Genomic DNA, 25918 nt, shown 5'->3' with positions numbered 1-25918 from the left:
CATCCAATATCATAATGAAAAAATCTTTTTTCACCTATTTTCTCCACAGTTTCCTCTATTTTCTTGATATATTAACTACATTTTAAATATTTAAAGTGCTTATCATCTAAATGGAATGAATGATGTAGATAATCTCTGAGTTTGTTTTTATTATCTGTTTTTCCATTTGTTCTGGTCATGTAGTCCTGTCTTTTGGTGGATCCTATAATCTTTGTACATAAAAACTTGCAGAGATTCCTGACTACGTTATCTTTCTCCACAAAGCGTTGAGATTCCTGACTATGTTATCTTTCTCCACAAAGCATTCATCCTTTTCTTTGTCAGGCCAATAGACAATGGTGAGTCCATATTAGGCTGCTGCCCTGGTAATACTCAGTCTACCTATGGTTTTTCCCCCAGGTTTTAACTGAAAGCTTGTTGTTCAGGGGACCAATCTCAAGAGGATGACATGTCTCATTTTTGTTTTATAAAAACACTAGAAAGTCCACCCTGATTTTCAAAGATTTTCTGCTTAGGATTTTATATTTCCCATCCCAGGATTCAACAAATAAATGTACTGAGGGGAGAATCTCCTTTTACTTGATTTCTCCCATTTGATGGTCTCCATCAAAAGCTCTGTGCTGTTTTTCCCATGTTTCAGCAATAGTACTCCTGGGACTACAGTCTAAATATTTAGCTTCCTGTCCACATTCCACATTAGCCAGTATCCCCCAGGTAAATGTTGCTGGAGAAGTTAGATCATCTCCACAAGATTCTCTCTTCTCTGAAGTCTTGGTTCCTATCCCACTTACAGCCAGAATAGTTGCCTGATGCCTTCAAACAGGCTTTCCTTTTTTTTTTTTTATTAAGAATACTGATCTAATACTAGCTATTTGCACCCCACCTGGATGACAACATATCATGTTGATCTAGTGCGAGTTTTGAAAACTGACTTTTATCTAAAAGTTACATAAAGCTTCGCAAGTTATTTATTGGGCCTAACTGAAAAGGATTAAAGAGAAAGTTGATCATTTCATTAACATGAAGGATCAGAAGGGTCTTCAAGTGCTGTTATTACTCTTCCTCAGTATGAAGTTATGAAGTTAAAAACCAACCAAAGTGACCAGCACATCTGCCTCTGTGAAAAGCACAATATTGTAGCAAAAAAACTAATGATATAAACTCACTGTTCTATTGGTAGGATCCTTGTAAAACTTCCTGCCCAATTTCTTCTTCAGAGGCAAAAAAAAAAAAAAAAGAAAGATGTTGCAAATAGAACAGGGTAGGGGATAGGAATACAGGAACCCTCAGATACTGTAACATTTTCACAGCAGGGGAAAAGACTATAAAAATGATCACTTTATGTGGCAGGAAACTGCTGTGTAAATAAGTAAATAGGCAAAACAAGCTAAAAAGCTTTCCTTCACAGGCCTTTATCCAAAATGATTATACTGGTATTCTTATAAATTCCTTAAAATTCTGAAATATGATAAACAAAGAAGGTTTAGAGTGTCAAAGAGTATGAAAAAATTTTTATTTGTTTTTATTGTATTGTTATACAATGTTGTAAGTACTTAAATACTGAGAAGGATGAGACTTTTTATACATACGTATATCAATAGAACTAACACACCATTGTAAAACAATTATACTCCAATGAAGATGTTTAAAAAATAATAATAATGTAAGATTTCCTAAGCTTTGGGACAAGACAGGAAAATTTCTATACCTCTAGAAAACCAATGGCATACCTAAAATTAAAAGTTAAATAACATATTAGTCAAAAATATTTGGAGGGCTTCCCTGGTGGCACAGTGGTTGAGAGTCCGCCTGCCAATGCAGGGGACACGGGTTCTTGCCCCGGTCCGAGAAGATCCCACATGCCGCGGAGCGGCTGGGCCCCGTGAGCCATGGCCGCTGAGCCTGCGCGTCCGGAGCCTGTGCTCCGCAACGGGAGAGGCCACATCAGTGAGAGGCCCACGTACCGCAAAAAAAAAAAAAAAAAAAAAAAAAATTGGAAAAACATAATAGGCAAAAGGTTTAGGCCCTATATTAGTTTGCTAGGGCTGCTGTGACAAATACAGCAAATCTGGTGGCTTGTAACACAGAAATTTATTTTCTCATGATTTTGGATGCTAGAAGTCCAATATCAAGGTGTCTTGACAGAGTTTCTTTATTCTGAGGGCCTCGTTCCTTGGCCTGTAGATGGTTATCATCTCTCTGTGTGTCTTCACATGATCTTTCCTCTATGTGTGTCTGTGTCTTTATCTTTTCTTATCAGTACATCAGTCATATTGGATTAGGGACCACCCATATAATTCCATTTTACCTTAATTACCTCTCTAATGGAATTATCTCCAAATAGAGACACATTCTGAGGTACTGGGATAGAGCTTCAACAAACAAACTTGGGGGCAGGGGATGGAGGATGGAGCACAATTCAGCTCGTAACACTCCACCCTCACAGCAAAGTAATATGGGCAGGACCTTATAATGTGAAAGTCTAAACAAACTGCAGAAAGATTTATCAGAAGAGGCAAATAAAATGCACAGAGAATTTATTGAAGAAATAAAACTGATAAATAAACATGACATATTTCCTATTTCCTAAAATCTGAATCAAATACATTGGAAAATGCCATTTAAATAAAGCTTACCAAACTGGCAAGAAACTGTTTTTTAACATGATTATACCAGATAAGAAAATGCACTGTTGATGGAATTATAAACTAAACACATATTGTAAAATAAATTGGAAAAATGCACCAAAATCAGGACCTGCTTTTGGTGATTTATATTAATAACTTAAAATATAAAGTAGGTTCAAGCACAAGATCCTTAAGACATAATTTACAATAATAAGGAACTAGAAACAAAATGTTCATAAAGGAGGAACCTTATGCAGATGTTAATATTACATAATACTGAAACACAAGAAATAACCTGCATAATGTATTGGTGAGTTAGGGAAAATATTCTAAAAGATATACATTTTTAAAAATATATACATTTTTAAAGAAGTCTATACATCAACATTTTAACATCAAAAAATGAAAGTACACTAATAAGGACCTGCTGCATAAAAAAAATTAAAATTCAAAATAAATAAAGAAAGGAAAAAAATTGAAGTATCATAGGTGATTTATTTTCCTTTCTGTGCTTTTCTGTATTTTATAAATGTTTACAATGAATATCTATTACTTACCTAATCTGGGAAGGGTTATACATACAGTACAGTATTCATAAATAGTAACAGAAGTAGCATTTATTGACTATTAATCTTGTCAACCCTAGAAAGTAAGTAATATTTTGGTAAATAAAGACTACTGAGGCTAGAGATGGTAATATGACTTCCAAACACCACAAAGCTATTAAGTGGTAAAGCCAGAAATCAAACCAAACCAGTCTAAGTCCAGAGCCCAATGAAATGTGACTGTACTTTAGTACTAAAATTATCTACATGGGAAAAGAAAAAACAAAAAAAATTTACATGGGGGCAGGGGATGGATTTAAAAATAGAATAACTGAACATTACCATCTTATTTCATTTCTCCAGCCTCAAAAATGGTATGAATCAAGAGTTTGGAGAATCACACTCTGGCTATAAACACATAAAATGAGTAAGTGAATTTATTATTTTTTTCCCAGAACAGCTAACTAAAAACACACATACAAATATTGCCCATTTCAAAGGATTAAAACACACACAAAAAGAACCTTATCACTACACTACTAAAAAATAATTTAGTATTCATTTGAGATTCCCCAGATATTTCAGATTACTAGCACTGTCACTATATGGTACCATATATTAATGAAAAAGAAAAAGAAAAGGGCTCCTTAACATGGTGTTATCACTTAGACCTTGGATGTATTCTAATTCATAAACTTAAAAAAAAAATTCTAAGCTTCATTTTTCTATTATTAACATATAAGATACTGTACTTTTAAAATGGGAGAAATGTTTTCTTAAAACAACTCCATTTCTAAAAAGGCAGTGTTTCCTTTCTTCTGCTACAGTTTGTTAATAAAATGAAATGCTTTGAAATGTAGAAGTATAAAAAATCTTACCCTGTCAAGGGTTAGTTTCTCCCCTAAGTATGTACTTGGTTCTCTTTTCCTGAATTTTCTTTTTCACACTTAGATATCCTTGCAGAAAACTACAGATTCAGAGAAACATAATTTCAAAATTACTCCCCTTCTCAAATCACAAAATGTATAACTGTTCACTATTTAACATTTGCTATAATTAGCAGTTTTGTTGAAAAGGTAAAAATTTTTTCAAAGTTATTATTATGATTTCCAAAAAGCACACACAATTTGGAAATTATTTAGAAAGGAGTTTCGTTTTCTGCTACCTAATATAAATGTATTTGAACTGCAAGAAATGTTTCTGAGAAAAATGTCCACTCAGTTGGAAACTGGAAAATCACCAGTAACAACTAAAAAACACTTTGCAATGAAACACAGCATATTAGTCATAATCATCTGCCTATTTTCCAGGGACAGTAAGAGACATTAGGGCTATGCTTTCAATGGTGGCTAAATTGTGCTGTCATATTGTTTACAGAATTATAGAAGGGGGTCTTATTAATCAGTCTTAAATGAAAATATCCCTTTTGAATTAGAATTATCCCAAGTAGAGACTAAATTTTCTATATGTAAGTAATTCACATATATCAGGAATAAGAAATCAGAGAAGGGCTTCCCTGGTGGCGCAGTGCTTGAGAATCTGCCTGCCAATGCAGGGCACACGGGTTCGAGCCCTGGTCTGGGAAGATCACACATGCTGCAGAGCAACTAGGCCCGTGAGCCACAACTACTGAGCCTGCGCGTCTGGAGCCTGTGCTCCGCAACAACAGAGGCCGCGATAGTGAGAGGCCCGTGCACCGCGATGAAGCGTGGCCCCCGCTTGCCGCAACTAGAGAAAGTCCTCTCACAGAAATGAAGACCCAACACAGCCAAAAATAAATAAATAAAGATTTAATTTAAAGAAATCAGAGAAGACATTGATAAGATTTTAAATTTTCGATTATCAAAGACACATTATGCTTTCACTTTTAATCACCAGTTCATCTTAAGTTTCAAAATATTAGGAATAGGAATAAATTATTTTAATAAAAAATTTTTGTACTGACTTACTCACTACCTTACTAATCTACTGATTTAAATAAACAAACCCTACAAATCAAACCCTTTAACTCTTTTTTTTTTTTAACATCTTTATTGGAGTATAATTGCTTTACAATGGTGTGTTAGTTTCTGCTTTATAACAAAGTGAATCAGCTATACATATACATACATCCCCATATCTACTCCCTCTTGCGTCTCCCTCCCACCCTCCCTTTCCCATGCCTCTAGGTGGTCAGAGAGCACCAAGCTGATCTCCCTGTGCTATGAGGCTGCTTCCCACTAGCTATCTATTTTACATTTGGTAGTGTATATATGCCCATGCCACCCTCTCACTTCGTCCCAGCCTACCCCTCCCCCACCGTGTCCTCAAGTCCATTCTCTAGTAGGTCTCCGTCTTTATTCCCGTCTTGCCCCTAGGTTCTTCATGACCATTTCTGTTTGTTTTTTAGATTCCATATATATGTTAACATACGGTATTTGTTTTTCTCTTTCTGACTTACTTCACTCTATGACAGACTCTAGGTCCATCCACCTCACTACAAATAACTCAATTTCATTTCTTTTTATGGCTCAGTAATATTCCATTGTATATATGTGCCATATCTTCCTTATCCATTCACCTGTTGATGGACACTTAGTTTGCTTCCATGACCTGGCTATTGTAAACAGAGCTGCAATGAACATTGTGGTACATGATTCTTTCTGAATTATTGTTTTCTCAGGGTATATGCCCAGTAGTGGGATTGCTGGGTCATATGGTAGTTCTATTTTTAGTTTTTTAAGGAACCTCCATACTGTTCCCCATAGTGGCTTTATCAATTTACATTCCCACCAACAGTGCAAGAATGTTCCCTTTTCTCCACACCCTCTCCAGCATTTACTGTTTGTAGATTTTTTGATGATGGCCATTCTGACTGGTGTGAGATGATACCTCACTGTAGTTTTGATTTGCATTTCTCTAATGATTAATGATGTTGAACATCCTTTCACGTGTTCATTGGCAATCTGTATATCTTCTTTGGAGAAATGTCTATTTAGGTCTTCTGCCCATTTTTGGATTGGGTTGTTTGTTTTTTTGATATTGAGCTGAAACCCTTTAACTCAACTCTGGGAAAGAGATAGGCAGAAATAGCAAGAAGAACGCTGAATTGGTAAATTTAAACAATGGGAATCTCATCCTGCCTCAACTACTGACTGAATTACTAATTAACCTTCAATCATTAGGTAGCAATTTCTTCAATTCTATCTTATAACAATGCCTGCCCTACCACATAGGTTTGTTAATATTAAGAATAAATTACTGTTGATGCTTAGAAATCATTAAAGACCTTTCAAAATGTGAGAATTAGCATCCTAACAGTCACTTAAAATGCTAAATTATTAGACATCACATATTTCACTGGAGTTCAGTCACTCCCCACCCCATGTGTTTTTATGACTATCAGTCACAATACCTAGCTTAATGTCACTAAATAGGACCAGAGTTCATGTAGAAGTTGTAAGAGAGGGCTACCCTCTCCTTTTATGATTGAAAGCTATAAATATGATGTATCTTAGTCATATGGAAAGTGTTTGAGGATGAAGCTAACCTAAAAGAAAAGAGCTGAGAAATGGAGAGACAGAATGCAATTAACATTTTTTTAACCTCTAGGTCATTCTGCCTGAAATTAAGACCTGACATGTGGTCTTCCTCATCATGAGAGTAAATAACTTCCTTTTATGGATACTTTAGCTCAGTTGAATTAGGTTTGTTACATTTGTTACTTATAAACCAACTTAAGTATTCAATATCATAAGAAGTCCGCAATTATTTTATGAGCGTAACTATTAAATTTAATTTTTTTAATATAAACAAAACAAATACTGTTACATAATATCTTATTTTTAAATGGGGTATGGGGCTTCCCTGGAAGTCCAGTGGTTAAGACTCCGCGCTTCCACTGAAGGGAGCACTGGTTCAGTACCTGGTTGCGGAACTAAGATCCTGCATGACGCATTGCATGGCCAAAAAATAATATGAATGAATAAATGAATGAGGTAAAGGTTTTGATAACATGTCACTGGTATATTTTGCCTATCAGAATCCATGTGCAACATCAATCTATTTGTTATCATTAATGCACAGAATTTTCTTACAAATATTAAAATAATCAAAGGGGGCTATCAACAATATTATATTCTGACAAAGTTAAAATATAAGTCTAAACTGTCTCTAGGTAATAGAAATGTCTGAGCTGCTTATTAAAATTATTAACTTTAAAAAATATATAATGATCAGTTAAAACTGGGCAGTTAAATGCTATTCCCATGTTACTTTTATGGCTCTGAAGGTTAACTGAACAGTTCTCCTCAATGAGCAACAGAAAGAATAATCCAAACTTCAAAAAATCTTATCACAAATTAGAATTCCACAGCATAGTCTTTTCAGAGGGCAATTTATAAGTAGGTTTTAAAATATAAAGTACAAATGTTCTTGGCTAAATAATTACACTTTTAAAATTCTATTCTACACAAGACAGTACACAAGAGTGTTACGAATGCATTAATTTAAAATGCAAAAAGGAGGGAAAACTTCTATTTTCTAATGATGGAATGATTAAATAAATTACGGTATATGTATGTATACTTTGATGCACATACATATACATACATATGGATGGATATGCACACACACATACATCTATCAATACACATAAGCAGCTACTAAAAAGTAGATCTACATTTATAGAAAATAAAGGACTCTATGATAATTTGGAAAGTGGAAAAGACACAAACTACAAATCAATAAATCTCAAGATCTCATTGAAAAAAACCTTTATGTATACATATAATAAATGGTAAATAAACTGAGCATTAGACACTTCGTTTTGTTTAGCTTATTTAATTCTCACAACTCACTGAAATACATACACACACACACACACACACACACACACACACACACACACACACATATTTATAATTATACCAGAGAAGAATAAATACTTTCTAGTGGTTACCTGTGAGAAACGGTATTTTTGTCAGGGTAAGGAGGTGGATGGGAAGGAGATGTGAAAGAGGAATTTCACTTTTTACCATATATTGTTTAGTACCATTTAAATTTTTATATTTAACTTATATAATTTTGAAGTTTTTAAAAACAGAACAAAATAAAGATTCCTCTGGAGCTTTTAATATATGAGAAATATAGGAAAAGAGAACATTAAAATGTAAAAGAGCTAAAATATTTTCATCTTTAAAAACAGGTCTTTAGATTATGAGCATGTTGTCAGTTTTAAAAATAGAATACTAAGATTATATTCATCAGCAGCCTGTTATACACATTACTTTATCTAGTGAAATGATGTCAGAAGGCAAGCATGGGTGTGTGACATTCACATGGTTCTAGGATCACAACACTAGCACCCTCTCTTCATACCTTAAAAGGAGGTTTAATTCTGTAGATAAAGGCCACCCTCTACAACATTTTAGCCCCACTGATCTACTAAATTAACTTAATCCTAGTTTGTTTTGTTACTTAATAACAAAACAAATGCTAGTACAACAAAAACTCTTATTTAAACTGCAAAATCATCCCAATGTAATACAATACCTTTAATTAAACACTTGATATGTGCCAGGATTTGGGGAAGAGAGGGATATAAGAGTAAAAAATTAAATACTACATATTTCTTGTATTTAATAAACTCAGTTTAATAAGATAGTCACACACAATAAATAATAGTAACAAAAGAGCAGATAAAATTTAGTAGACACACATATAACCTATTATAGGAACAGTGAAGGGTGACCAACTAACTCCTGTCTAACCAGTCTCCTGGAATCATAATCCTGTTTCTTATTTTCTTATTCTATAGAGCTATTCTTAGAGATTTCTAAGAATTTATAAATTTTACTCTGTAAATTAACGAACTTACAGATTTTAAAAGAATACCAGCTCTGTAAATATTTATTAGCGTAGCTCGCTAACAAAATGGAATTCAAAGACACATTATATTATGATTAAATTCAATAAGCATTTATTTTGTGCTAGGTGTTTGGAGAAATTTTATAATAAAACCTACAGACCTTTATTTATCACCTAGGGGATGACTCTGTCCCCTAGGAAACATTCGGCAATGCTTTGAGACATTTCTGCTTGTGACAACTAGTGGAGGTGCGCTACTGGTATCTAGTGGGTAGAGGCCAGGGATGCAGCTAAACACACTACAATGAACAAGACAGCTTCCCAAAACAAATAATTATCTGGCCCAATATGTCAATGTTGCTCATGTTGAAAAACCCTGTTACAGTAACAGCTTACCAACCTGCAACTCAAGCTATTAAGCAGACTCACCTTTTTAGAGTCAACAAAAATTCCTGAAAAGTGGCAAAAAATGCAAAAGAAAACAAAAAACAAACCCTAGATTGTAAGGCATTACCTGTTATGGAGTATATATTATGTACCGGCACTGTACTGACACCTTGCTTCTAATTGCAGCAAAATTATCTCTGAGTAAAGAAATCTGCCCAAGACTGCCTTGTTAGGGTCAGACCTGGGCTGTAAGACCCCATTTACTTGATCTGAAGTTCACGCTTTCCTCACTGTATCACCAGGCAGCCAAGTGAGTTTTTATCAAGTCTCATGTTCATGGATTTTACTAATTAAACAGCCCCTCACACCCTGACCCAAGGTTTAGTCCCTCATATTGTAGAAAAATTCCAGTATGTTTATCTGATTTTTAAATCCATAAATAATTTAAAACAGCATATAAGAGGGCTGCTACAAGCCCTTTTCAGAGAGAAATATGAAAACTGTAAACAAAGGATATGGCAAAACAAAAAAAAGGGGAGGACGAGAGGGAAGGAGAAACCGGAGAAGAGACTGGGAGAACACAAATCAAGGAGAGACCAAGTGGAGGGAACAACTTAGTGAAATACTATGGGAAAAACTCAGAAAACAAAGAAATGGAGGAGGGAAAAAGGGAGAGAAGGCAACTGACCTTAACCCTAGAGAAACTGGGATCTAGATAGAAATAAATGGAGAATAGACAAGGGAAAAAGAAAGGTGTCCAACAGATTCCTAGAAATAGATGTTTAAACCACTCCCATTCCAAAAAGTTCTGTATGTACAATGTCCATTATGGTTAGTAGCTACTAGCCACACACAGGTGGCTGTGAACATGGAAATATGGCTAGCCTGAATTGAGATGTGCTATAAGCATAACATACACACTTGATTTCAAAGATTTAGCATGAAAAAATATTAAATATCTCATTAATATTTTATACTTACATAAAATGATAATAATGTGGATATACTGGACTAAAGAAAATATATATTAAAATAACTTCACTTTTACTTTTTTTTAGTGTGGCTACTAGAAATTTAAAATTACATATGTGGCTCACATATATGTCTACTGCATAGTGCTACTGTAGATTTTTAAGATGGCTTTAGTACCCATTCTGGTGCCAAAGTGGAATAACAGAAATCATTGCCATTCTTACATTCATTCCCAACTTTCAGAATCCCAGTTGTCAAGAGATTCGGAACTACATATCTAGATGTCAACCTGATTGTGACAGGACCCATGAGTTCAAACAGGACAAAAACCTCTACTAATTGTTTTTAACAGTTAAATCTAGGCAAGTGGTAAGACGTATTATTATTAGGGTTGGGTGAAGAATGATGACATAAAACTGGGAAATTTAATAGAGGGAGTGAAACCAGGAGATGCCATTTGCAACTGTGGAACAACTCTAGGTCTTAAAAACTTGCTATTATCTGACTAGCACACTGAAGAAATGTATTTGAAGACTTTCATTACATTGATAAAAATGAAAATATACACAGGGTTATTTTTTTAAACATCTTTATTGGAGTATAATTGCTTTACAATGGTGTGTTAGCTTCTGCTTTATAACAAAGTGAATCAGTTATACATATACATGTGTTCCCATATCTCTTCCCTCTTGTGTCTCCCTCCCTCCCACCCTCCCTATCCCACCTGTGGTCACAAAGCACCGAGCTGATCTCCCTGTGCTATGCGGCTACTTCCCGCTAGCTATCTATTTTACGTTTGGTAGTGTATATATGTCCATGGCACTCTCTCGCTTTGTCACAGCTTCCCCTTCCCCCTCCCCGTATCCTCAAGTCCACTCTCTAGTAGGTCTGCGTCACAGGGATATTTTTGAAAACCCCTTCAACAAGCACTCATTCAGTGTTTTTGAAAGTTGTTTTTAAAAAAATCACTTTGTCATCCCTCATACAAAATAAGTTTCTCATCTGTTATATAAAAATAAAATGCCGGAATATTTCAAAGTTTCACTAAGAAAAAATAAATGCATATCTATGTTTCCCTAACTATGAAAAGAAAAAAAAACTAATCTATTTTGTAAATATTTATCAGACAACACCATACTGAAAAAAACAACTTGGTTACATAGTGACAATATTCTTATCCCCTTCTATTTCTATGAAATAAAATCAAATCCAAGCCACAGTCTAACTACCAGGTAGAAGAGAATTAAACATTTTGGAAGGATTAAAACAGTGCCGCTCAAACTTTAATGTACACCCAAATTCACCTGAGATATTCATTAAAATGTAGATTCTCACTCAGTAGGTCTTGGGGGGGGGGTCAAAAACTGTACATATCAAACAAGCTCCAAGGTGACACCAATGCTGCTGGTATATGGATCACACTTTGAGTAGTAAGGGGTTATAACAAACAATTATTCCTACATTTAAAATGTACAACAGGGAACTATACTCAGTATTTTGTAATAGCCTATAAGGGAAAAGAATCTGAAAAAGAATACATATATATGTGTATGCATATATATGTAATCTGAACCACTGTGCTGCACACCTGAAACATGACATTATAAATCAACTCTACTTCAACAAAAATTTAAAAATAAAATAAAATGTATAACAGTTTATATTTAGTAAACTAAAAAGGGAAAAAAATTTTCCCAAAGAAAGCATTTTGCTCTCTATTTATGGCATCACCTCAAATAACGGCATTTTAGTGTTTCCAAGAGTTGGCTGTCCAGCATTACCAGGCTCAAAAGCACACCAATCCATCTATCAAACTTGGGAATTCTTGGCTGCTAACAGAGATCAAGTCAATATTTATCTGGGACAAGGGCCCCTACATTTATCTTGAGCTCTAATTGAGATCCAGATAATGGGAATAGAGTATTAGGGAAAGAGAGAGGAAGTTGTAATACTTCTCTGGAAATTATTACACCTATGAAAAGCAACACACACGTACTTATGTACAAACATATTTATCCTATAGTATCACATAAAAATGAATATAAAAAGGCGAAAGAAATACATCATTCTGTGAATAATAGTGGAGATTGAATTATGGACTTCTCAGTGTTTTTTTTACTTTATTCGCTTCTGAACCTACCAAATTTTTTACAAGTATATAATGCTTCCCATTATTCAAATATACTTTTAAATTTAAAAACATATGACAAAAATCCATGAGAAGCAGCAGAGGAAAGCACTAATACTGAAGGAATACTCAAGAATTTCTTGTTAATGGTGGTTAAGAAGCATCTAAAAAGTACAATAAGGAAAAAAGAATTTAAGATGGTAATACAAAGAATGAAGTTACTTACCTTAGTAAAGTTATTCAGATGGCCTAGCTTTCTCATATTTGATACTCCTTGCAATTTGGCCACATTTTGGAGAATCTCCCTTAAGTTATCAGAAGGTTCTAGAACAGACAAAAGAAATTTAACATAATTTTAAAAGCGTATTTTCTTAACCAAACACACAAACCGTGTAGTATTAAAACTTCGCAACTTTGGCTCTTGGCTTCTTTAAAGTCTTACACTCTCTCTGAAATCTATCTACTTAGGAGACTTCAAAGTCCATGTGGATGACTCACATGTGGATGACTCTACTCCACTTATACCTATGGTGCAACTCTGTGTATCATCACCTGGAATTATTCAACCACTCATTCTTAAATTTCAACCCCAACCCCAAGCACAACTTTCACTTCTGGCCACAATGTACTGACACAATAGTAACAGGCACCAAAAATACTGTCCTATTTGAATCAACCAAAAAACTGAACAAAACATATAAAATGATAGTTCAAGACACTGGACATCAAGAAGTAAAGAAAAATAATCCCTGAGAAATGAGAAATAAACAAGCATGCTCTACAACTGCCCCAGCTTACTGTCTTTAGAGAGTTTCCAGGCCTTGGTGCTGAGAGGAGAAACCCAAACTGTCTGAGTTGAAGAGAGAGAGCTCAGAGTCCCAGTAGACCAAAAAGTGTTAGAGAAGAGAGCACTGCACAGAGAGAGAACACTGGACATCTGCAAAGGGATCCCTTATGTAGTCAATATAGCAATGATTGGTGCATGTTTGTGAGGAAATTACCACTCGAAAGAATTAAAGGGATGAGTACCTTGTGTTCACACAGGGCAGAACAAGCAGTGCTTGTTCCTAATGTCCATATTGAAAACCTTCATAGTGCATGGGGCATTGGTTACAGTATTCAGAAAAGTCTTGGCTTAGTGGTGGGGAACAATCAGATATAGACTAAACATTTCTTTGATCCCACCTAACAAATCTCCAAAGCAAGACTTGAAAGAATTAAACTGTTTCCAAGTGACTAAAATGTGTCTCAGACCAAAGCTCAAGAAGTATCATAAGAACAGAAAAAATAGGGAACACCTAATGAAGCAAAATTTACAATGATTAGCATCCAAATATCATCAGACATACGAAGAAGCAAAGTCATACTATGACTCATAGTAAGCAGAAAAATTAATCAACTGAAAATGACCCAAAACTGAACTGTTAGAATCAGCAGAAAAGGACATTAAAACAGTTTTTATAACTGTATTCTATATGTTCAAAAACTTAGGGAGAGGCATGAAAAGTATAAAAAGCACTCAAATTGAATTTCTGGAGATGAAAACTACAATGTCTCAGATGTAAATATACTGGATGGGAATAAAAGCATAACAGCTTTTACAGAAAGTAAGAATTGTGAATTTGAAGACAAAGCAATAAAAACTAACCAAAATGTAACAGAAAGGGAACAAAAAATAAATGAAAAGACTATCAGTGAACTATGGAGCTTCAAGCAGCCTAACACAATTACAATATGTATAACTGGAGTCCTCAAAGGAAAAAATTAGGCGATAGAAGAATTGAGGAAATAATAGATGAAAACTTTCCAAATTTGATCAAAATAAACCAATAAATCCAAGAAGCTCAATCAACCCCAAGCACAAGAAACAGGACCAAAACTAGACCAAGGCACATCATAATCAAATTGCTCAAAACCACTGGTAGAGAAAAGTCTTAAAAGCCACCAGATAAAAAACAGAGGAATAAGAAGAATGACAAATTTCTCGTGGAAAACAGGCAAATGAGAAGACAGTGAAGCAACATCTTTAAAATACTGAAAGAGGGACTTCCCTGGTGGTCTAGTGGTTAAGAATCCGCCTTCCAATGCAGGGGACATGCGTTCGATCCCTGGTCCCTGGGTTCCCTGGGGAACTAAGATGCCACAGGGCAACTAAGCCTGCACACTCTAGAGCCCATGCACCACAAGTAGAGAGCCCTGTGCACCGCAACTAGATAGAAGACCATGCACCGCAACGAAGAGCCCGCACACCACAACTAGAGAGCCCACAGACTCTACAGCCCGCACACCACAACTACAGGGAAGCCTGAAGCCTGCATGCGATGAAGATCCCACGTGCCGCAACTAAGACTCAACTCAGCAGGTATAAATAAATAATTTTTTTAAAAAAAGGCTCATCTATATAACAGGGCACTATGCAGTGATTAATGACCTGTGTGAGATTATTTAAAAAAAAAATACTGAAAGAAAAAAAAAAAAGCTTTTAAAATGTAAAAACCATTCTTAGCTCACTTGTTTTACAAAAACAGGCCAAAGCCAGAAATTGCCCTGCAGTTGGTAGTCTGCCAACCCCTGGAATAGAGTGTCAATATTCCTGAAGCTATTTTTCTATTAATATATTCAGCATCCTATTTGCTTTAAACAAAAGCACAATCTAAAGAAGAAAAAAAACCTGTTACATTACGGGTATTTTAGTTTAAGAACCATTATGCCTTCCTTTGAGATATTTAGATGTTAACACAGAACTAAGATGCTATTTGTTTTGAATCAGTCTTTTCCTCAGCAAATGAAACTGGTCACATTGTTCTATAAATTTACCTTGCATTTGCCTACATTCCGCCATTCTATTATACTCAGTGTAAGCCATGACAACCATAAATTGGTTAGTGTCAAACCACTAAGCATATTACATAACCCAGTTATTTCCAATCACTTTGAAATGACTACATACTCAGATCATTCATTTGATTTCTGAGCATTTCCTACAAATTTCGCATTTTTTTTTAAACTCCAATGAAATTCTATCTACTTTTAAATGGTTTAGCGTATGACTTTAAAATTAGTGACTCTTTTAGGTTGTCTTAAATATGGAATGAAAACAGCTCACCATTGGGTGGGATCAGAGCTCATTAAAAAAACTGCAAGGGACCATGAATAGATCACTGCTAGTACTCAGTAATATCTTTTTGTTATAAATGGTATCTGTTTGGAGACATTGAGGAAGAAAAATTATGAGTAAGCCAATGATTTTTAAATGATTTAACTATACTTGGGAACTTAATACAATTTTTACAACAACCCTTACAGTAATTCAGAACCTACAGTAGTTTGCAAAACCAGAGTTAAGGATCTTTAAAGCCAGTGTGAAATCCACCTAATGGAAATATATAACCTAACCATTTTACATCAATTTATCATTAAATTGTCAGGCATCAAACAGTTTCGCTAACGTGAGGACACAGTTACTACTATGCAATGTGATAGGACTCATAGTTAAGATGATTAGTCTGAAGATATATTCTTCACAAAGGCTTGCATATTTCTAATTATTGCCTATTTTCTAAGTACAAACTGATTGCAGACATTTTTGAAAAGCCACAATTTTGTGACAAAAATAAAATCTCGAGTCTGAGTTCATTCGTTCAGAAACATTAATTGAACACCTATATGGTCAGGTACTGTTTTAAGTACTGGGAAAATACATCAATGAGCAAGACAGATCGTTCCTTACTGGACCTTACATACAAATGGAAGAAAACTGATAAACAACAACAACAAAAACCCCTATGCACACAATATGAAAATTGACAGATGGTGAGAAGCCCATATTGGGTCAAATCTTTGCCTGATGAATAATGACATATAATGAACCTAACATACAATGCAGGTGGTGTTGTCAATCCAAATCAAAATGAATCAGCCTTTCTTCTTTGCCCTCTTTACCCCTTTCTCTTTTATATAATTAATTACCAGGAACACCCAACTAGAATTGTAATATGGAAGAATTTCAAAGTTTCTTCATAATATATTTCCTGAAAGACAGACATGTTTCCTCCCAGAAACTATGTTACTTCCTAGACCAATTCAAAAATAGTATTCAGGGCCATTTTAGACATGAAATACTATGTAATGCTCATGTGCTACAATGTTCCTATGAGGAACTCTAACTTGAAATATTAGGGTAAAGTTCCCCTGGTAATGAAATAAGAAGTCCCTGGTTTCTTCCTTACATGCTAGATTAGGAGTATACAAACTTTTTAATTAAAAAAGGCCCAGACAGTAAGTATTTTATGCCATAAACTCTCTTCTTCTGTTGTAACCTCAACTCTGTTGTAACCAAGAAAGCAATAGTAGAAAATACATAAGTAAATGAATGTGGCTATGTTTCAGTAAAACAGACCTGGCCTCATGAGCTGTAGATTGCCAGCTCCTATGCTAGACAGTCAGAACTTAAACTATATGAGCAAGCTGAGATCAGTGTGCTTTTTATTGACTGGGGGCGGGGACGGGGAGAGACTTTGGGGACAGGGGAGAGACTTTAAGGAGAGGTTTACCTCTCTTTATTTCTTCCTATTCTCACTTAATGTTTCCAGTTCAGCCTCTCCAAAACTGTGCTATGTGAGAAGTATTGATATAAAGCACAAATGAGATAATCCACTAGGATTTCTCTGAAGCCCAGTAGTTTAGCCCAGAGCTGCATTAAGGGAAAAAAGCGGGGGTGGGCGGGGGGGTGGCCGGGGATGTGGCTAGGAAAAAGAGAAAAAAAAGTTGTGGCTAGCTGGCTATGATGGCCAACCATTCAAATGCAAGGAAGCAAAACACAAAAGAACTGCTAAAATTACAGTTGCTCTTTTCCTCTTATTGTGTAACTTGTAAGTCCTATGAGTGTTCCCAATGACTCTTTCTGGAGGTAATGGAATAACTATAGCCAATATCCAGCAATTTAATATTATATAAGCACATACACGTATATATAGATACATATATACATACAGAAAACCACCAAGAGAAAACTACAGTAAAGAAACCTTTCATCTATATCTCTATACATCTACAGACATATACACACATACATAAATATATTCTTTCCCCCTTTAGCTTAATTCTCCATGTATGTGCACATATGCACACGCACACACGTATATGTATATATATATGTGAGTAAACATGCATTTATTTTAAAATGTTTTCAATATGTACTGCTTTGTAACATGCTGCAATAAATCATATTAATAGCTTTACCTGTCAAAAAATATACAACATAAAATTGATTTTTAAATAAAGTTAGTTTCAAGTACACATAGTAAATTAATAACCAAAAACTACTCGCATACATCTATTTGGGAATAATAGAAAGAACTCTGAAATAAAAAAGAACTGGATTCAAATCTAGCTTAATCACCTACAAACCATGTAACCTTAGACTAAGTCACTAAACCTCACAGGCATCCATTTTCTCATACCTATAGTGAATATACTAATTACCTAACCTAGAAGGCATTGTTACAAGGTGTGAGGTGCAACTTAGCACAGTGCCTAGCCCAGAACAGATATTCAATAAATAGTAGCAACTATAATTAAAATTAGTTATTATTCGCTTAGCAAAAACAATTTTTATGGATCAATCATGTGAAAGTTATGTGGCTAGCCCAGGCAAATGCTTAATTCACATATTAGTGTGTCTAAATTAATGAATTTTGGTTACATTTTAGTGCATTACTTTTATTTTTTTAATAAATTTATTTTATTTATTTATTTTTGGCTGCATTGGGTCTGTTGCTGTGCGTGGGCTTTCTCTAGTTGCAGCACGCAGGGGCTACTCTTGGTTGCGGTGAGCAGGCTTCTCATTGCGGTGGCTTCTCGTTGTGTAGCGCAGGCTCTAGGCGTGCGGGCTTCAGTAGTTGTGGCTTGTGGGCTCTAGAGTGCAGGCTCAGTAGTTCGGGCGCACGGGCTTAGTTGCTCCGCGGCATGTGGGATCTTCCCAGACCAGGGATTGAACCCGTGTCCCCTGCATTGGCAGGCGGATTCTTAACCACTGTGCCACCAGGGAAGTCCCGTGCATTACTTTTATGATCCAAGATCTGCTCATTTTTGAAGTAAAACTTTTATTGTCTTATTTGCCTTCTTGAAAATGTCAGAGGAATTAGGAGTGGGAGCACAGTTGAGCAATATTTTCTGTGATTTATTTGTGAATATACATGAACAAATGCTAGTAAGCAACAAGCTAGAAAAGTTGGGTGCATAAGAATTTAATAAAATTAAACATGACTACATAAATTGGATATGTATTTAATTATATATTTAATATTATCTATGATTACTGTGAGCAGACATAAAGGATTAAAAGTATATGGCAGGGCTTCCCTGGTGGCGCAGTGGTTGAGAGTCTGCCTGCTGATGCAGGGGACAACGGGTTCATGCCCCAGTCCGGGAAGATCCCACATGCCGCGGAGCGGCTGGGCCTGTGAGTAATGGCCGCTGAGCCTGTGCATCCGCAGCCTGTGCTCCGCAACGGGAGAGGCCACAACAGTGAGGCCCGCGTACTGCAAAAAAAAAAAAAAAAAAGTATATGGCATAACTATAGTTGGTATTACCTCTGTAAAAGCCAGCAGCAAATCTGTCTCCTCTACCAGCAAGGACACTGGGAGTACACCTTCTCACCATTACCCACAGGTCCAAAAGTTGAGGAAGCACCGCTTCAAACTCTCTAACATTTCCTGAAATTCTAACAATTATTAATATCAAAGAGTTATATAATTTAGTAGGGAAAGGATCTATCCCAATGATAGCATCCTGGAAAAAGGGCCTTCCTTTTATCTATAATGCAGAGGAACTCAAAACTTCCTAAGAGAGCCTATTCTATTCCATCTTTGATAGAGGAGTCGAATATTGTCTCTTATACTGATGCCAAACTCTGTCCCTTTGTAATTTTCATTGATTTGCTCTGGATTAACAATCTGGAATGCAAAACAAGTATTATCTACCCTCACATACTGAAAATAATAATTTTTCCTCTCAAGCAACTGTAGCAGATAACCTTTTTAATCTTTGGTATATTTTAAATATAAATACTGTAGTAGAGATAGGCAAGGAAAACCTATCAATTACTACTGCAAGTAAATCAGTTTAGTTATAACTTTTTTGTGTGTGTGGTACGCGGGCCTCTCACTATTGTGGCCTCTCCCGTTGCGGAGCACAGGCTCCGGACGTGCGGGCTCAGCGGCCACGGCTCACGGGCCGAGCCACTCCACGGCATGTGGGATCCTCCCGGACCGGGGCACGAACCCACGTTCCCTGCATCGGCAGGTGGACTCTCAACCACTGTGCCACCAGGGAAGCCCTTCTAACTTTCTTAAATGTTAGGTTTATTATACTAAAAATTGAACACTTTCGTAGGGCTACTTTAGAAGAATGATGGACATGAAGCACCTCTTGAGAGTGAATGATGCGTACAGAGGCAAGACTACACAGACAGCAAGATGGCACTAGGTTTCTTCAGCCTGGCATGCCCTTTGTTTCCCTACCCAATTTGGAGGAAATCCTCACTCTTCAGAAGTCTTACTCAGATGTGTAAAGGTTTTCCTTAACCTACAAGCTCCCTTCTTTACGTTCTCATGATACATTCTTCATACCACTATTGCAGCAGTTATGACAGAACACATATCTCAACTGCCTAGGTTCTAACTTATACCTATTGTGCCAGTGTAATTATTAATACCACCTCCTTTCACTCCCCAAAGTATCCCAGGTTGTATTATAAATGACATGACCACCATAAGAGCAGACAGTTAAAATTCAACGACTGTTTGTAAAATTTTCTTACAACTAGATCTTTTCTCTATCTCCTTTTCCCAGAGGCTGGAAGAGAACAGTTTTGTTTGGGTTCCTGTTCCAGTATCCTACTCTTATCAATACAATTTTGTAAGAAGAGGTTAAGGCAGTTTCCGCTGATCTGCAACATTTTAAGATTGTCTTCCCAGTGACCCAGGGGTTCAGGTCTCTTTTGCTCCACTTCAATTTTGGATTTAAAATTACCTCATTTTATACATTCCTCTTTCTATTTTTACAAAAATATGTCTTTTTTCTATAATCCCAAAGAATTGCTCATTTTGAATGATTTCAAGGGAAGAAGATAAAAACACTAATGGGGGTGGCAGAAATGTCCTTCTTGAGGCTTCTCATTTGTACCTTTGACTGGATAAATTAAACAAGTGACATCTACCAGTTCACTGATGTGATCATTTAAAAGTTATATGAACAAAAATCATGTCTTTAATTGCTTTATTACAAGCATGTCATTATATAACTGTAAGATACAGACCAGGTCTGACCTAGGCATAAAACATTAAAAATAAAGTCAGCTGGAAATAGCTAATAATTCACTTGAACAGAACTTCAATTAAAAGTTGTATGGGGCTTCCCTGGTGGCGCAGTGGTTGAGAGTCTGCCTGCCGATGCAGGGGACACGGGTTCGTGCCCCGGTCCGGGAAGATCCCACGTGCCGCAGAGCGGCTGGGCCCGTGAGCCATGGCCGCTGAGCCTGCGTGTCCGGAGCCTGTGCTCCGCAAAGGGAGACGCCACGGCAGTGAGAGGCCCACGTACCGCAAAAAAATAAATAAATAAAAAATAAAAGTTGTATGGATATATAATATCAATAATTAGAATACTGTCTATAATCTTTATTTCAAATCATTATTTTGAATAATCACAAAATAAATCGATACAAATGGCTTAAAATACTTTTAAGTTTCAAATGACAGAATATTCCTCCCAATTTTCCTTAAATATTTTCTGTAAAGAATAAAATAACAATGACATTATATAGTGGGGACAGTAGAGTGGGAACACAGGTTTCCCCTCTAGATTGTAGTTAGTCATTTTATTACTTATATAACTGAAAGTACAAATGTCTCCTACAATGTATAGTTTTGATCTATCCTGGGAGTAGCTTTATATTTAGATTCCTAAGTTTTATTCAACTGTACATTTCAGGGCTCACCAGAAGCCATATACTGTGCCAACTGCTTAGGTGAGGAATATTAATAAATACAAGATACGGTCTCAGCCCTGGAGATCAAAATTAAATGGGAATAGAGGTATATATAACACTTCATAGTAATACTATGGGAATAAGATAAAAGGAGGGTGTTTGATAGAGACTTCACTTAGACTGTATGACAAGTGAAGACAGGAAAACTGTCTTGTTCACACATGCATCCCCGGCCTGGAAACAATGCCAGGCACATGGTGGGTGCTCAATAAACACTGGGTAAGAAAGACTGAGCAAAAGAGTGAGACAGTTATTTGGGGATGGATTGACATGGGAACTGATTCTTGACCATAAGCAATAAGTTTTCTAGGCATATACAACAGGAAAAAGCAGAATGTACACAACAAGTAAACATGAAAAAAATATGGTATTTTCTCAAGGAATGGCAAGAAATTCAATATTCCCAAGAAAACAAGATGATAGGAAATATAGGAAAGTGGAGCTTCATTCCAATGGCCTTATAAGATATACTACGAAATTTAGACATCTTTGGGCAATGGATAATTATTAAGGAAGACATTTATGCAAGTGGATGGCATGATCAACTCTGTGTTTTAGAAAGACTGTAGGGGAGAAGAAAGTCAAGTTTAAATAGAGGTTACAAAAACCTTCCATGTAAGAAACTTCATCAGTAATGGATTAGAGCTGGAAGGAAAGGCAGGAGGAGGAATCAAGGATGAATCCAGGATTCTAGATTGGATATACTGATGTATGACACTATTTACTAATAAGTAATCCTAGAGCAAGTATAGATTTAGGGGAATTTTTTTTACCATTTGTAGTAAGCATATACACCAAAAATAACAAAAAACACCTTACATGTTATACCTTAAAATGATGAGACAAAATAATTGACTATTTGGCCTGCATCGGAAACAGACTTACAGACCAGTGGTTTTCAAACCTGTGTTTCTAAGAAATACATGAATTATAAGAAATACTGATTCCAGAATCAATATGCCTGGAAAGTGACCCACATTTGTACCATTTGTAGGAGGCACCCCAGTCATTCTTATGCACACTGAAATTTGAAAGATGCTATAAAGACTACCACAATGTCATGTAACTAGATTCTGATATCCCTTTGGATTTATCTGATCTGAACTTTTGAAGAACAGATAAGAGCTACTCTATGAAATATGCTTCTGTATCATTTTCAAATAAGAATATATTACAATGTGAAATAATATCCAGACACAAAAATAACTATTAGTACATTATATGCTACAATATACTGTGCTAATATTTTTACATGAAAAATCTGTTTTAATCTCCATACGAACCATAGAAGGTAGGTGCTATTATTATCCTCCTCATGCTAAAAAGAGTCTTAGAGACATTAATTCACTTGCCTGAAGTCACACAAATACCAGACATGGTAATAAGATTTGAACCTAACCAATCTGACTCTAGAGTCTATCTCACTCCCCAAAATGCAATCGCCCTACAGTCTACCTCATTATACTGTTCTGCCTTTCAAAGGAGAATGTACCTTCAGTGTACACACCAGTTTGCAATTATACATTTACTTGTATGATTGGTTGACATTTATCTCCCTGTAAGTCAGCTTTGGTTCACCATTATGGTGTCATCCTAATACCTAGAATGATGTCTGACACACAGTAACCACCCCCCAAAAATTTTATTGAATGTCCCAGGTCACACTGTGAATAATTAAAACACAAGAATTTACAATGGAAATACTGTCTTATGATTATAATAACAATAACTGTAGAAGAGATGTATATAAAAGAGGAGCAGATAAGAAAGATCACACTGCTTTAATGTATCTATTTTTCAAATTCTGAGGACCAAAACAAATTTACTCCCCCAAAACCTAACCATAAGTAACGTCTTTCTATTGCTTTGAAAAGGAATCTCACCTTCTAAGGTAAGAACATACCTATTTAATATAATTAGCAATGTAACTGCCATGACCCATTCAAATTTGTCAAATATAAAAATTTTAAATGACAATGTCTAGAAAAGGTAGAAATTTGAGCCTGCCATTTACCTTCAGAAAATCACCTTCCTGATCTTTGTCTACACACCCCCTCCCTCCAAGCATTATATCGATATTTACATTCATACCAGCACTAGAAATCATGTCCCCAGGTTGTACTAATTAGATAAAGAACTAAAGCCTAACTATTTACCTAATAATCTTCTAATCATTCCATCATTATCTGTTTTTAAATGGTAAGTAATTTGTGAATTTTTAAAGATTTTTCTGGTAAAGATGGCTTAGATGTTTGTGGTGGAAAATGAAGAAGAGCTGCTTGTTAGGAAAAAAAAATATGAAGTGCTTTCTTAGAGTTCATCTCTTTCCCTTTTTCACAATAAAATTAGAGATCAGTAGAATGCTTGGGCTTAGAGATAACTGTAGTACAGAACTGTAACCAAATTCACAAAGCACTTTTACTTTATACACACGTACAAAGTATACACAAGTATATACAAAGAATACACAAAGGACATTCACCAGGCTACAGAAAAGATTCAAAGAATCTTTGTCATGGCATTTATTTTAATGCTATTTTTCTGCAGAAAAACAGTATGAAAAGTACTGTCTGCAATTAGAACATTTTTTAATGTTAGTAAAAATAACTAAAAGCAATTACTATATAAAGATTACAATCACTGGATGTTCTGCTAAAACTTCTATGTCTTAATCTATTAAATCATTAGGTTTCCACAGTCCCCTAATTAGAAATCTTTTATTGTAAGAGAAAAATTCTGTTTCTCTCTGAAACAATTCACTATGTAAATGAACCCTGTAAAAGAACTGAACAGCTGTGCCTAAAAGCTGAGGCAATTAATTGTTATATACACCCAGCCTATTAGATTTATTTACAAAGTTAGTTGTACATTTTGCTTGTACAGCTACTTTCACGTTTTTTATGAAACATGACTATAGTTCAGATCACTTGTCTGACAGGTGGCTTCTATGAATGTAATTAAGGACTTCCCTCTTAGAAACTAATAAAGGAGCAAAGAGTACAAATACACTTTGGCTGCAAGACACAATTTGAGTGTGGGTTAGAAATCTGAAAAATGCTATTACAATGTTATTTTCTAACCTTTCCATTTGTATTCTTGGTTCTACATCTTACTGCCTAATTCCAGTATTTCCATCATTTAATTATTCACTATTTCTCATTGACCTAAGTCTCTCACTAGTTTTTACCCATCTTTTAAAAAAAAAAATGCTTCTGCCCACTGTTTCCCATTTTTTGAAGTGACATTACACCTTTCTTCTACCAAATCTCTCTGAGGCTCAAGTTAATTAATTCTTACCTCATCTTCTAAATTCTACCCATCAGGTATCTAGGCCACCATTCCACTAAAGTTGTTCTCTACGAGTTTACTATTTACCCAATACAAAGGCTTTTTCTCAGCTTTTCAAACTCCCTGACTTTTCCATTAGAGAACTACTGGCCAATGCTAACCAAATTCACCTTCTCTCCCTTGGTTGCTATAATTCACTGTCTTGGTCTTCTTCATACCTATTTTTCACTGTTCCTTGAGTACTTCTCTCAAAGGTCTGCATTCCCTCCTCCTATTTTATACTCTTTAATATTACCTAAAGTTGTATCATTTGCCCTCAGGTTTCTCTTTTCACTGTCTCCACAACTCTTAACAAATTCAATACAATGCCTCAAAATTTCAATTCTACAGTGTATCTTCAATTAAAGAAACAAATATCTGTTTTTATGTTTGGTGGTCTGTCTATGTCGAATTCAGTATGTCCTGTGATCAAATTAATTCATCCTTTAAGGGAAAAAAAAAAAAAAGCTTTCCAAAATTTCCTTCTTTAGGCAATAGTAATATTGTCTGAACTAGAAAATTACGTTCAGGTAGTCAACAAATATCATTGAGACATCTTAGCATATGTATCTTCAGCACCTCTTCTACAGACTATATCACAACAGTATCTTATTTTTATACTACTACTAAGTTCTGAATCAGTGCCTTGCTGATATTGCCGTATTTGGCATTGTTTATGTTTTTATGGTTATATACATCAAAGAAGACACACCTCACCTAAAATTATCAAGACAAAAACATATTGACTACTCTGGAGTCCCATGCATATGGGAAACACATGATAAATTAAGCTTTTTCATGAACCTTGGGCAATGGTGATCTTAATTGTGCAAAAATGCCATAATATACAATTGATCTGTGTAATTCAAGTGCAAACAAGTCCTCTAGTTACAAATTTACTACTTGTTATTCTTCTGTACATTCCACTTGGGCATGCATAAATAATTGCATTAACACCAATAATCAAAATCTAAAAGTAAATTTACAAATGCTGTTTGAATTTTAACCTTTAAAAGCTCTGAACTATTATAAATAT

The 25918-nt window shown here is 35.4% G+C and overlaps 1 protein-coding gene across 2 annotated transcripts in view; it reads right to left on the bottom strand.

The window, feature by feature from the left end:
• RICTOR (RPTOR independent companion of MTOR complex 2) overlaps window positions 1-25918 on the bottom strand; it is a 127519-nt gene that overhangs the window by 82667 nt on the left and 18934 nt on the right. For both annotated transcript variants that reach the window (XM_060009562.1, XM_060009563.1), the window contains exon 3: window positions 12733-12830. In XM_060009562.1, coding sequence (XP_059865545.1) covers window positions 12733-12830 — 98 coding nt within the window. The remainder of the gene's footprint in view (window positions 1-12732; window positions 12831-25918) is intronic.

Source organism: Delphinus delphis, chromosome 3 (genome assembly GCF_949987515.2).
Source record: "Delphinus delphis chromosome 3, mDelDel1.2, whole genome shotgun sequence".
In the NCBI taxonomy this organism is placed as follows: domain Eukaryota; kingdom Metazoa; phylum Chordata; class Mammalia; order Artiodactyla; family Delphinidae; genus Delphinus; species Delphinus delphis.
Note: the sequence above shows the minus strand (reverse complement) of the source record. Positions and strands in the feature narration are given on the sequence as shown.